This window comes from Brachionichthys hirsutus, chromosome 5, assembly GCF_040956055.1.
Source record: "Brachionichthys hirsutus isolate HB-005 chromosome 5, CSIRO-AGI_Bhir_v1, whole genome shotgun sequence".
Taxonomy (NCBI): Eukaryota; Metazoa; Chordata; class Actinopteri; order Lophiiformes; family Brachionichthyidae; genus Brachionichthys; species Brachionichthys hirsutus.
The window spans coordinates 8081491-8093628 of record NC_090901.1 but is presented as its reverse complement, the minus strand read 5'-3'; the positions used below and the strand labels follow the sequence as shown (position 1 = coordinate 8093628).

Below are 12138 nucleotides of genomic sequence, written 5' to 3'. Positions count from 1 at the left end.
TTTATCGATTCTGTGATATATATATATATCGATATTTTGATTCCAAACTGTTTCCTGTCTTCTCAGTGTTTCCAGGTTATATCCTCAGATAAACTAACCTTTCCGACTCCAGCTTTGAACTTAATTTTGAAAGATTGAAACTGATTTGTCTCAATTTCATAAAATATACCAATATTTGTAATACCTACGATCTTTAACATCCCTTCGGACAAGGCACTCTGATTTAAGCTGGGTGCCACACACAGGCAACCAGAGAACCCAACTGCCTTCTCTATCCTTTGATTAATGTCAGTGGGGAATATGAAACCAACCAACCTCCAAAGCCTGACATGGTTTCTCCTCTCTGGGATTGTGTTATCATTTTAATGTGGTTAAAATGCAGATGGTATGAGTTTTAAAGTCGAAAACCAATTGGTAAGATCTTTTTAAATAATTCAGACTGTACTTGAAACCTCAAGTTCAGATTTAAAATAAAAGTGGATAAGTTGTGGAAATCTAATCAATGGAAATATTTAGTAAATGAGAGTAACTGTAACTATTATTAGGTATAATGTACAGTGTTTACCTCTCTCACGCACAAGCCTTCACACCTTATGTGATCCCAGAGAAAGCGTTTCATTGAGCTCTGGATCACTTAAAATTTGACATTGTTACAGATCCACACCATCCAATAAGATATAGTTGAACACACTGTCTTTTTATTGTGCCGTTATGCACACTTAATTCCCAAATGCATTTGGGTTGGAGTCTTTCCAGAAGCTCTGGTTTATCCAGGATTAGACGCTGCGTCCCCTCTGATTATATAAGAGCTACAAATCACAGACCTGAAAGTCAAGGTAGTGTTAGTTAAGATGCCACCGATCGAACGGGCCACCCAGCATGACACTCGTTTCATCACCTTGGCAGGCTGTTATCCAAGTGTGTAATCCTCTTTGCTGTCGATGCACATGTTTCGACATCAATCCGCTTTACCTGTGTGTGTGTGTGTGTGTGTGTGTGTGACGTGTGAAAGGTTTGTGTGTTTTTGTACATGTTTTCATGTAAATTCCTCGTGTCACGGTCTGCTGGATTATGGGCAGGTCTATCCTTTTACCGAAAAGAATTGGTTTAATTGCGTGTGAAAAGCATTGGCAATGCTTCAAGATTAGATGGTAATAGTTTCTAGAAAACCTCAAACGCTGACCTGAAGTTTGTTGTTAATTCCTCCTGCTGTTACCAAACTCATTTCAGCTCACTGTGTTGTACTTGTACGGTTTAAAGCCAGTCCACATGCAGGAGTAGCAGTCTTTGGTTGCCATGAATTGAATTTATCATAAATCCACTTTAATGCTTTACAAACTTCTCTCACCTTTCTGATGGGGCGCTGTGGAGTTTACTTGTAAATAAAGAAAAGTTATATTTACTATTTGTATTTCCCTTATTCACAGTCTTTCAAAGGTGATAAAAGCACTTCCACCCTCATAGAATTTTACCAGCGTCAATATTTTCTTAAACACATCCCTCCTTATTAGAACCTTATTTTTTGGCCTGTTCCCACAACTGTCAAATAGGGAAGTAGCCAGTGGCAGAAATGTAAATTAAATTGCCTGAGCGTGTAAAGACTTTCATTATTTACACCCACTAAGGGTTTGCCCTTGCAATAGTTTTAGATCCGGTAGCAAGAGCGGTTAGAGTTTCTGCACGCACACCAAAGGTTTGGTTGTTTAGTCCTCTTGAAACGGTTCAAATAAAGTGATCACAATGAGAGGGTGGCTCCATAAATTGCATTTATTACATACTCTTACGCTTTACTTCACGCAAATAAAATCAATTTATTATTTTAGTAACATTATTTAAAATAAGTAGGTAAGACTGCATAGACAGTAAATGAAATACAAATATTAATGTTTCAATTTAAAGAAAATACTTAATACTTAGCACATCATGAGCACGGTGTGCCTGATTTATTTTTGCTGGATGGATTTTATCCAACAGAAGGCCTATATATTGGATTTCTGTGCAGGCTTCGAGGGACTCACCTTTCAGCCTATTCCTAAGGTCTGGTTTTTAAATTGGTCTTTGTCCAGTAATTTCCTAAATATAAAGGTTCAATTCTTTTGCCCATAAAATCATCACACCGCAACATTAATTTATATCATTTATAGTCAAACCTTCAACCATACAGGCCTGACAGTATGAGAGACGGAGGGTTTAGTGACGGTGGGGGGGGCAGACGGGGGACGGACTTGCTTTTTGTAATCCCAAATGTTCATGATTCATTTTGAATAAAGTAATATTTGACATATCAATAAATATATATTTTTTTATGTTAAGGGACACTAGGCCTGTACAAAAGTAAGCAAACACTGCCATGCATTAAAAAACAATTCTATAAACTTGATTGATAATTGATTACAGTTGTCTTTCATAAAATCTGATCTGCACTCTGTTCCTGATCAGAGGTGCATCACCTCTGGGTCAGAACCCTCTTACAGCCTCTTGGTGGAAGCTGGTCTCAGAATGAGATTTGTCAGAGAGTAATTCGACCGAAGAAAGACTCAGCTCGTCGGCCAAAGTTATAACCTCATCTGAGTAGCAGCCTGTGTTCAATTATAGTGGGGAGACCATAAAGTGATTGTCATGACTTCTAATCACATAAATGCGATGAAATATGAGTCGGCGTGAAGGAAATGTGGGTAAATCCCCTTTAACTCCATCAAGACGTCATTGTTAACCTGTTTTACACAACTGTGATATGCATTAATGTCTGTGGGGGGGGTGTGGGGGGCAGAATCAGCCTCGTGGCACGGTCGATCGGGTTGACACGTTGAGTTTGTAGTTTTATTTTCACACTAGGGCAGAGAAGACAGATAATGTGTTGAGCATGTGTATGGTGAAACTCAAGCTTTGGCAGTTTGTGTGGAAAACGTCTTTGTGACACCACTTTCACACCGGAAGCCGGTGTTTTTAAGGTAAATGTGATATAAAATACGTCATCCACTGTTCTTTTATTGGTGTTTGTAATACCCCAAACAAGGGTACAGTAAACAGTGTGTATTAAGCAGACTTGTCACATTTCAGTTCATCACATGTGAATTTCTGCAGCGTTTATAATTGAGATTCATCTAATCAGAAAGGGCCGGTCAATGACCCAAACGTGTTTCAGGGTCACTACTCAAACTCGCGGCTGCCCGTGGCAAGAAAAAGTGCTCTCACACGTTTCACTTTAATCCAGATCAAAGTTGGATGTGTGAATAGGATCAAATGTATATGATGTAACCAAATCCACACCTTGGTTCAGATCTTAAATTAGACTTTCTGGTGTGAAAGTCCTTTTAAATACTATATCAAGATAGTAAATCTAGCAACCAGCCAAAAATAAAATGAAAAAATCTGACGTATATGATGGAATTATCTTTCTAATGAGACTTCAACTCCCAACAGAAATGAAAATAGTTGGAGGCTGTGTGCAATTATGATATAATGTTTAAAAATTATAGATCCACATCCATTAAAAAAATACTAACTTTTTTTCTTATCTCATTTCAGAGCAAGGAAATAGCCTTTCAGCTCCAGGAGGACTTAATGAAGGTCCTAAATGAGTTGTACACAGTAAGTAGCAATGACTGTCCTCTCTTAAATGTATTTATACCTTTAGTCTTGCAGCTAACAGCAGTTTTTAGCTGTTACCTATCTGACTGTTCAAGTTGGAAAACTGACAAAATTAATTTTACAATTCTAAATATGATCTCTCTTACCTTTTAAACTGACTGTTTAAAATAAGATGTATTTATGTTTGATTGACTCAACATAGTAATACTTCTAATGCTGTAATATGCTGATTTTAGTCTTGGACAAGATGGACCGGATGGAATTTGTGGTTTGAATTTTATTGCACATACACCGCACCATTTCCAGGCAACAACCAAATCTGATCAGGCAGTAGGATTTCATGATAACGGGCCACTGAAGGAAAACAAGCACATCAGTTTGGTGTCATTGAGGACCAGCAACGGTAACCTGGGGATGGGGGTGTGAGTCATTAGTTGATACGTCCCATGAGATGACAGCAGTTCAGTTTGCTTCAACAGTCTCCAGTTCCTCACTGTTGGGATTTTAGTGGTTAGGCTTCCAGTCCGTGGCAGCGCCGCGCCAAACACAACAAAGTGTTACTCCAAACTAAATGTGTGTCACTCTCACCACAGTCCATGCTCTCCATTCGCCTTTGGTCTCTCACACACACACACTGTCGCTATTGCATCAGTCGGCCACAGGGTAGATGTCTGCCTCTGCCAATTAAATAACAGGTCTTGCTCCATCTCTAAATGTGTCTTTCTAAAAGAAACACCAAAGTAAACACAGTAGTGGCAGACTCCAGACCAGTAAGTGAGGGCTGCAGGGCCCAAGGTCAGTCACCCGTCTCTAAACTGTTTCCAGTTGGGTCAAACCCCAGAGAGATTTCCAGACACGTCAGGCTTTGCTATGTTTTCCACTCAGACAGAAATAACTCCTTTTGGGGGGGGACGGATGTTTGGATTTAGAAACGGGTGATTCTCTGTGTACTGCAGTTGCGGGTTTTTTTGTACGTACAATGTATTGCATACACAGGTTGAGCTGTAATTTACTGCAGGTGGTTCATTCCAGGTTAAACCACTGGGACTTGAATGCATGGCCTTTGTTCTCTCTTTCAGTACATTTAGCTGGCCTCAGTGATTTGACTCGATGTCAAGAAGACGTTTCTAATCTCTTACTCCTCTTGTAAAAGCCAGTGCGGTTGTTTTTTACGTGGGTTCACCTGTTACCTGAAGATTGAGTGACTGGTAAATGGATCTCTAGTGAATGAATGAGGAAGGAAGGCCATTGCATTTCTGACGTGTGTTAAAAAGCATGCGCTCCACGCGAAACTAGGTCTGCGTTTTATCGGGTCTGATGATGTGAGACGGACCCCATAAGACAAACTTTTAATACCCTATGAGTAAAACACGAACCAGTGAGCCTCGCTCTTTGTAACCTCGGATCACGTTTGAAGGGCCATCCCAAATCTTTTATTTTTCAGATATAGCACTGAGATTGAGCTGCAGTTATTGCCCTTGTTGTGGTAATATTTGCTCGTCATAGAAATGCTTGAGAGAAATATGTCTCTGGTTTTGTGGTTTAGAGAAACCAACTGCTGCGAGATGAGTTGAATCGATTTATGATGAGTAAGTGGATCAAAGGATGGAATTCTCAGTTGTGATTTACAGCAGGTCAGTTTTTAACCTCATGAAACTGGCCTCAGTTTTATAAATTATCACAGCATAGTCAGGTTTCATCAATAAATATCATCGACAGGCATTGAAGTTTGTTTCTTTTCAGCCCATTGAAACTTCTGCTCGTCTCCAGGTGATGAAGACCTACCACATGTACCACACGGAGAGCATCAGTGCCGAGAGCAAGCTGAAAGAGGCCGAGAAGCAAGAGGAGAAGCAGATCGGCAGGGGAGATCCAGTGTTCAGGATCCGCATGGAGGACAAACACCAGAGGCGTAGCTCTGTGAAGAAGATTGAGAAGATGAAAGAGAAGGTACGGCGCCAGGGCTTGCATGCCTCAGCGATTTCACTCCAAAATTGTGACAGCTGCACTTAAACTGCATTCAGTTTTCCATGAGGTTTTTTCTTTTATTACTTTTCGAGCCGCTGCACATCTTTTTCCTAGAGATCCTTCTAAACGTTGAGGCTATTCATAGAACCGGCCTGTTTTCTGTCACATCTTGGTGACAAATTGTAACTGTGTGAAATCTTTTTTTTCACACAGCTCCTCCTTTAATGCATTCAGAAATGTTACAATGTGAACGATTTGTGTTTGTGCCAGTAAATCACTTTGGTGGCTTTCTTCTTCCCCCCTTTTCCATCGTCAACCTAATTTAAGTTATTTCTTTCCTCATGATCATTGAAGCGGATGTGTTGCCATCAGCCAATGTCTCTCCATTCCTCAAAAGATGCGATCATTGACTCAACGAAATCATCCTCTTTCATTCACTCGATTTGTCAGTTTCTCATTCTCACCTAATTCTCTCATCAGCGTCAAGCAAAGTACTCGGAGAACAAGCTGAAGTCGATCAAAGCGCGGAACGAGTACCTCCTGACACTTGAAGCCTCAAACTCCTCCGTCTTCAAATTCTACATCCACGATCTGTCGGACCTAATCGATGTAAGTATATAAAACATTTAACTTTGTCATCACTGATCACACATCTTAGTCATCTTTCTGCATCTCCGAAGTAGTTTTTAATCCTCCTTTGAACTCCTTATGTAAAACACGCGTTATCAAAGGTTAGTTTCACAGAACTTTATAATCACCATCAGAGGAAAGACTGATGACTTTAGCAGCCAGATCTGATTGAAGGCACAAGCGTGTGAGAGGACAATTACAGAGCAGGCCAATATTAAAGCAGCTTATTAACTTCTGTGCTGAAAAGTATGGCCTCAAAAATGTTACTAATAATAACTTTTCGTTATGAAATGTCATGCAGGCAGTCTCTGGGGTATCACTCTATCCTTTTCAGGATGCATATCTCTGCTCTCCTTGCAAACATAATTTATTTATAGTGTGAACGGCTCAACTGTACGACGGAGTATCAGGGCCACACTAAAAAATTATTATTATTTTTTACGTTACAAGATTAAAGTCGTAATATTACAAGAATAAAATTGGAATATTCAGAGAATAAAGTCGGAATATTACGACTTTAATCTCGTAATGTAAAAAAAAAACATTCTTAGTGTGGCGCTGATACTCCGACGAACAACTGGGTTCTATTTTGATGCAGAAATAAATCCACTGCTCTCGTTAAAGTGTTTTTTTTTGTGTGTGTGAGAATTCTAGAGAGCATTTCTTTGGTTTAATATTCTGCACAGGACTGAAAGAGAGGAGAATCAAAACCTCTGCACATCAGCAAGCTGTGTGTTGAAATTACCCCTCTCCAAGCCTTCACATCTCACCAGGGTGTGTGTGTACATGAGTGGAATGTGTTTAAGATGCACTCTGACTGAGTTGCACGTACTCGTTTCTTGATGGACATTTTCTTTTATTTTTTTATGGTGGAAAACAATGTGTTCAGGCTGGTTGGTAGTGTTTGCACATCACTATCAGTGTGTGTAGGTGTGTGTGTGTATGCCTGGGCAATGTGTGTCTTCCCAAAAAAGACCTTGGCCAAGGTTGCAGTTATTAAAAATCAGCATTAGCTCCTGAAGGTAACATTAAGTAACGCTGAGGCTGCTGGCTCAGACATTCAAGATTCAAGATACTTTTTTGTCATTATGCGAACATAATAAAATCGTGAGAAGGCCCACGGCTTAAGGCACACATCATAACATAATCAAATCAAAAACTAAATTCTTTCTCTTAAAGGAACAATATATATATAAACATTGCAGGACTGGCAATATATTTACTAATACATCTTGTGTGTGTAATATTACAGGGCTGCTGCACATATACTTCAACATGCTGAGCTAACTTTAAGAAATCAGGTTTGCTGGATTTTAAAGTTTTAATAAAGAGGCTTGTTTGTACTGATCGCGAATAGCGTTATGAACAAATCATAAATGCCTTCAAGAGAGACTTTGGTGATTCTGATAAACCGGTTGTCCAGTGTGAATAAATAAGGAGATAATAGGTGTTCAATAAATTGGTTACTGTTATGATAATGATGTCTTTCATGTTTTTAAAGCAAAAATACAAAAGGAAGAACAAATCCTGATGTTATCCTGTTTTTAGGTCCAATGTTTCTGGCTATTGGACAATTGGTTTAACAAAACAAGCAACTTGAATCCATCAAATCTCTTCTTTGTAAATTATATCAGTTATTTATTTTGCTTACATTTTGGGATTTACACTTAACTGAAAATAATCAGCAGGTTGTTATTGGGGAACAATTGAACATACTTTCCATTTGTAGCGCTAGTCTGGTGTTTGTGTGTTATTAGAACCGTACGAGACTTTGTGTTCCTTCTTGTCATAATAAACTTTTATTTTTTTTGTGTGAGCCTTTTTTCATTGTGGATTCTGCTTTAAATAAGGTGTATAAATTTATATAAGCCCTCAATGCCACTCTGTCCTTTTCCACAGTGCTGTGATTTGGGATACCATGCTAGTCTAAACCGGGCTCTGCGGACCTACCTATCAGCCGAATACAACCTCGAGACATCACGCCACGAGGGCCTCGACATCATCGAGAACGCTGTGGACAGTTTGGATCCTCGGAGCGACCGGCAGAGATTCATGGAGATGTATCCTTCGGCCTTCTGTCCACCAACAAAATTTGATTTCCAGCCTCATATGGGAGACGAGGTATGCAGGCCAATCATTATGTTAGCGGTGGCGATGAACACATCTCATCGTTTGGCATTTGGAACACAATTTACCGTTGCAGTACTTGTACATGAAGAAAAACGTTATTCCTTTGAAAGCAAGTCCTCCTCCATAAAATGACTGGATAACTGTCTTTCTGTGGGGTTTTTTCTTCTCCTCTTTCCCTTTAGCTCAGTTTTCGTAAGAAAAGTCGAAATCTTCGATTTCTCCATACCGTATTGTGCTGCAAGATCTGAGATACGGACGCCATTTTCACTGCTTTTCGTTGCCAGGCGTCTTACTGCTGCCTTTGTTTTGATCCATAACTAAGAGCTCAAAAGAATAAATCCGAAAAACACACACACACATACGAAGCGAAACATTAGCACATCCTCTCTCCTTGGCAGGCCGTCTCAAACTCATCCAAGTCGGGTAGACTCCGTCTTTGTTCGCGCTTTGTTTTGCCTCAGCTCCCCTCGTGTGTTCGATTTCCGAAAATCTGTTTGACTTCCGAGGCATTTTAAACTCCGTATTTTTGTTCGCAAACCAAGGTTCCACTATATAATGAATTTATAACTCTTTGCTACCAACGACTGAAGAACATTAAATTGTATTTGAAGTTGACAAAAAAAAAAGTCTTGGTCTTAGGATTTTTTTTTTTTTAATTGTTTGTGCAGAATTTTAGTATGCCAAATCCGGTGTTATGAAGCATATGAATTTAGCAGCTTGTGTGTTATTCTCTGCAGTCATGCATCTAAACATTTCTATGTTTGACTGAACAATCAGCACTGATATACCATATGATGTTTACTAAGTGTAGTTGTTGTTTAGCCGTGCCTTCTTTTTGCCTACGTTGCCATGGTTTGTTGTGTAAATGCGGAAACATTTCAGTAGGTTGTAATTTCAGGCTGACGTCTCACAATTCTTTTCCCCAGGTGTGCCAGATTTCAGTGCAGCCGCCGGTTAACGGCGAGCTCATCCTGAGGTTCCAGCAACTTCAGTCTCGCCTGGCCACTCTGAAGATCGAGAATGAAGAGGTAAAATGGTGAAATGCAACTCAACTAATTAGACAGGTATTGGTGACGTGTGTGGTGGCGGTGGTGGATGTGTCAGACATGTCAAAGCCAGTCTCTGCTGCTCCAGCTGTGTAATCTGGCAGAGAGGGAGGAGTTAAATTAAGATGCTATTCCTTGGTTGCAGGATGCTGACAGGTGCAAAGCTTTTAAACTACCAAAGAAAGTTAACTTTAGCCATGAGTCATCCAAGGTGAGACAGAATAGTTGCTGATGATCTCTGAAGCATCGTTTTTTGAGGCGCACACACACACACACACACACACACACACTCTGTATTTTCCTCTCTCTCATGCCCTGCAGGTAGCCATCAAGCCCTGTCTGTGAAGCATCTATTTCTGCTCCCACTGGTAGAATTCTCTGTCTTGCTTTTATTTGCAGAAACCCATCCTGCGCTGCTTGGGATTGAAGGTGCTTCTCAGGCTGTACCGTTTTAATCTCTCTGCCTCATACGTGACTCAACACTTTCTTAAAACGCAAAACCAGCAGGGGAGAACTGCCAGGACTGTCTGGCAGACGCCTTACTTTGAACTCTGCTGGACCTTTTTCACAGCAGCCATTTTGACATCAATTAGTTGATACAGTATTTCAGCAAACGGGCACATGTCCCTCCATGCTCCACCCATCCATGTTTCCTCCATCTCCTTTTCCGCATGTCCTGCTGGGTAAGAACCCTTTCTTAGGAAAGAGAGCGGCACTGCTGCATTATGTTAGGCTCGCCAGATGGCCTCTTTTTGGGGCCCAGCGTGTCTGATGCATCCTTGAAAATAAACCTACAAAGCACAGTGAATGACCTACGGCGCGGCGCAACTGTCAAATGTACGACAGAGAGAGAGTCTGTCTTTACGTGGCCCGGAAAGGCTGCAGGGCAGCGCTTAAAAGGAGCACAGATGTTTCCTCAAACATCTTCGACTCCCATGAAAACGTTGCTGAAAATTTTACTCTGCATCTGGGATGTGATGAGGTGTTGGGGGGGGATTGGTTTAGTATTGCCTGCTGGGGTGCTTTATTTGCAGAGGTAGAATAAACTTTTTGGTTTGTTTGTTTTATAAATGGGTGGCGCAGTGGTTAGCGCTGTTTCCTCACAGCGAGAAGGTCACAGCTTCGAATCCGACTTGCGGCCTTTCTGCGAGGAGTTTGCATGTTCTCACCGTGTCTGCGTGGGTTCTCTGATCCGCCAGCTGTTTCATGCTATACGCTTAATTCCTTCTACTTTGGCGGTTATTGTTTTTTTTTTGTCAGAATAAATCTGAATGAGGCTGATCAGAGCGTGTGTGTCCCAGCAGGATGATCAACAGATTGCTCACATACAACGTGGTCTCTTCAAAGCTTCAAAGCAATTTTTAGACTTGGGCTTAGCGTAGCTTCATCGCTAGATCTTCTGTTTAGCAAGTTTAGGACATACCAGATGTGTTTTGTATGAAATGTAAACCAGCTTACTTCCATTGCAGAGACTCTGTTGTGCAGCTGCAGGGACTAATATCCTCCCTCCAAGCCTGACTAACAACTCCATTGTAATCAAGCCCAGCAGTGAACGCTGGTAGCTTTTCATCTGCTAAATAATGGATAAACTGAACAGCATTTTTTGCTGTCGCGCTCGCATCTGGGCCTCATGATGACAGTTAGTATCTCTCCCCCCCCCCCCCCCCCCCCACAGGAGTTAGCATGGGTAAAGCTGTCCGACACTCGGGGACATAGAGTGGCGGATCTACGTGGAGATCTCTGTAGGCTTCCTCTGTTTATTAAATGACGCTGGTCCCTTTCCAGCATAAACTCAGTGCTTTGATCACCAAATGACAGCAAGTGCCGTTAGAAGACAGGATGATGTTTTCGCAAAGTTTTATGATGGCGGAATCTTTGCTTCCTTTTCTGCTCTGTAATTAACCTTGTTCCAACCTGCAGGATGTTTTTGCTTCATGATGGTATGGATAACACTGAAACGTTATTTACATTGTGTGCCCTGAGCATGTATGTCAGCGCTGTAATTCATCAGTGCAACACATGAAAGGAGAGGTCCACCTTGCTGTGTGTGAGTGGCCTTTTCATGTTTGAAGGTAAAATGACATTTCCTGGGAGAGTTTCTACATCAGCGTGGCCTCTTTCCGTCTGCGGCTTTTCCACATCAGTGAGTCATGCTCACACTTGACAGTTTCTCCATTCTTCCTTCCTGGTATGTTTTTCCTATTTCTCTCTGGTCCACATATATTATGCATGTCAGCTTCAACATTCTTTACACAAACATTCACAATGATCTATAGTTTGGCTTTTGACATTTTGAATTTCTGGCAACTTTTAGTTTTTGTGGCTTCTGTGGAATCATGATTTTTAAGGTATTAACCTGCTCTGGAGAATGTCTGTCAAATTTTACATTCTTTCTAAACTAATTTCACCATTCAATTGTTTTTCCCACATCCTCTGTTATCATACTCGGAAGAGTCGTAACCTGTGTTACCTGCACGCGCAGCCAGAGTCCATCATTTTATAAGCAGGCGGTGTTGGCAGGAAGCAGGAAGTTATGAAATTAATCTTTAAAGCTTGCAATTGAGTGAACCATCTCAGCAGACACTGTTCATGTCTCGTCTCTTGGAGTGCATGCAAAGTCATTGCTTTTGCCGGGAGGCGTTCAAGGGCCCATGGATTTTTAAAACTGTGCATCAAGGATCCCATTAGGATTTTCTGCAGATATTCAAACAAGAAGTGTCTGATCTTTCTAGTAGACGGGTTTCTAAGAGCTGTCTTTGTCTGTTCTTTTCAT

At 40.9% G+C, this 12138-nt stretch overlaps 1 protein-coding gene across 1 annotated transcript in view; it reads left to right on the top strand.

Moving 5' to 3' along the window:
* srgap1a (SLIT-ROBO Rho GTPase activating protein 1a) overlaps nt 1-12138 on the top strand; it is a 51487-nt gene that overhangs the window by 21813 nt on the left and 17536 nt on the right. The window contains exons 4-8 of the mRNA XM_068739784.1: nt 3529-3591; nt 5362-5541; nt 6040-6168; nt 8089-8310; nt 9246-9347. Coding sequence (XP_068595885.1) covers nt 3529-3591; nt 5362-5541; nt 6040-6168; nt 8089-8310; nt 9246-9347 — 696 coding nt within the window. The remainder of the gene's footprint in view (nt 1-3528; nt 3592-5361; nt 5542-6039; nt 6169-8088; nt 8311-9245; nt 9348-12138) is intronic.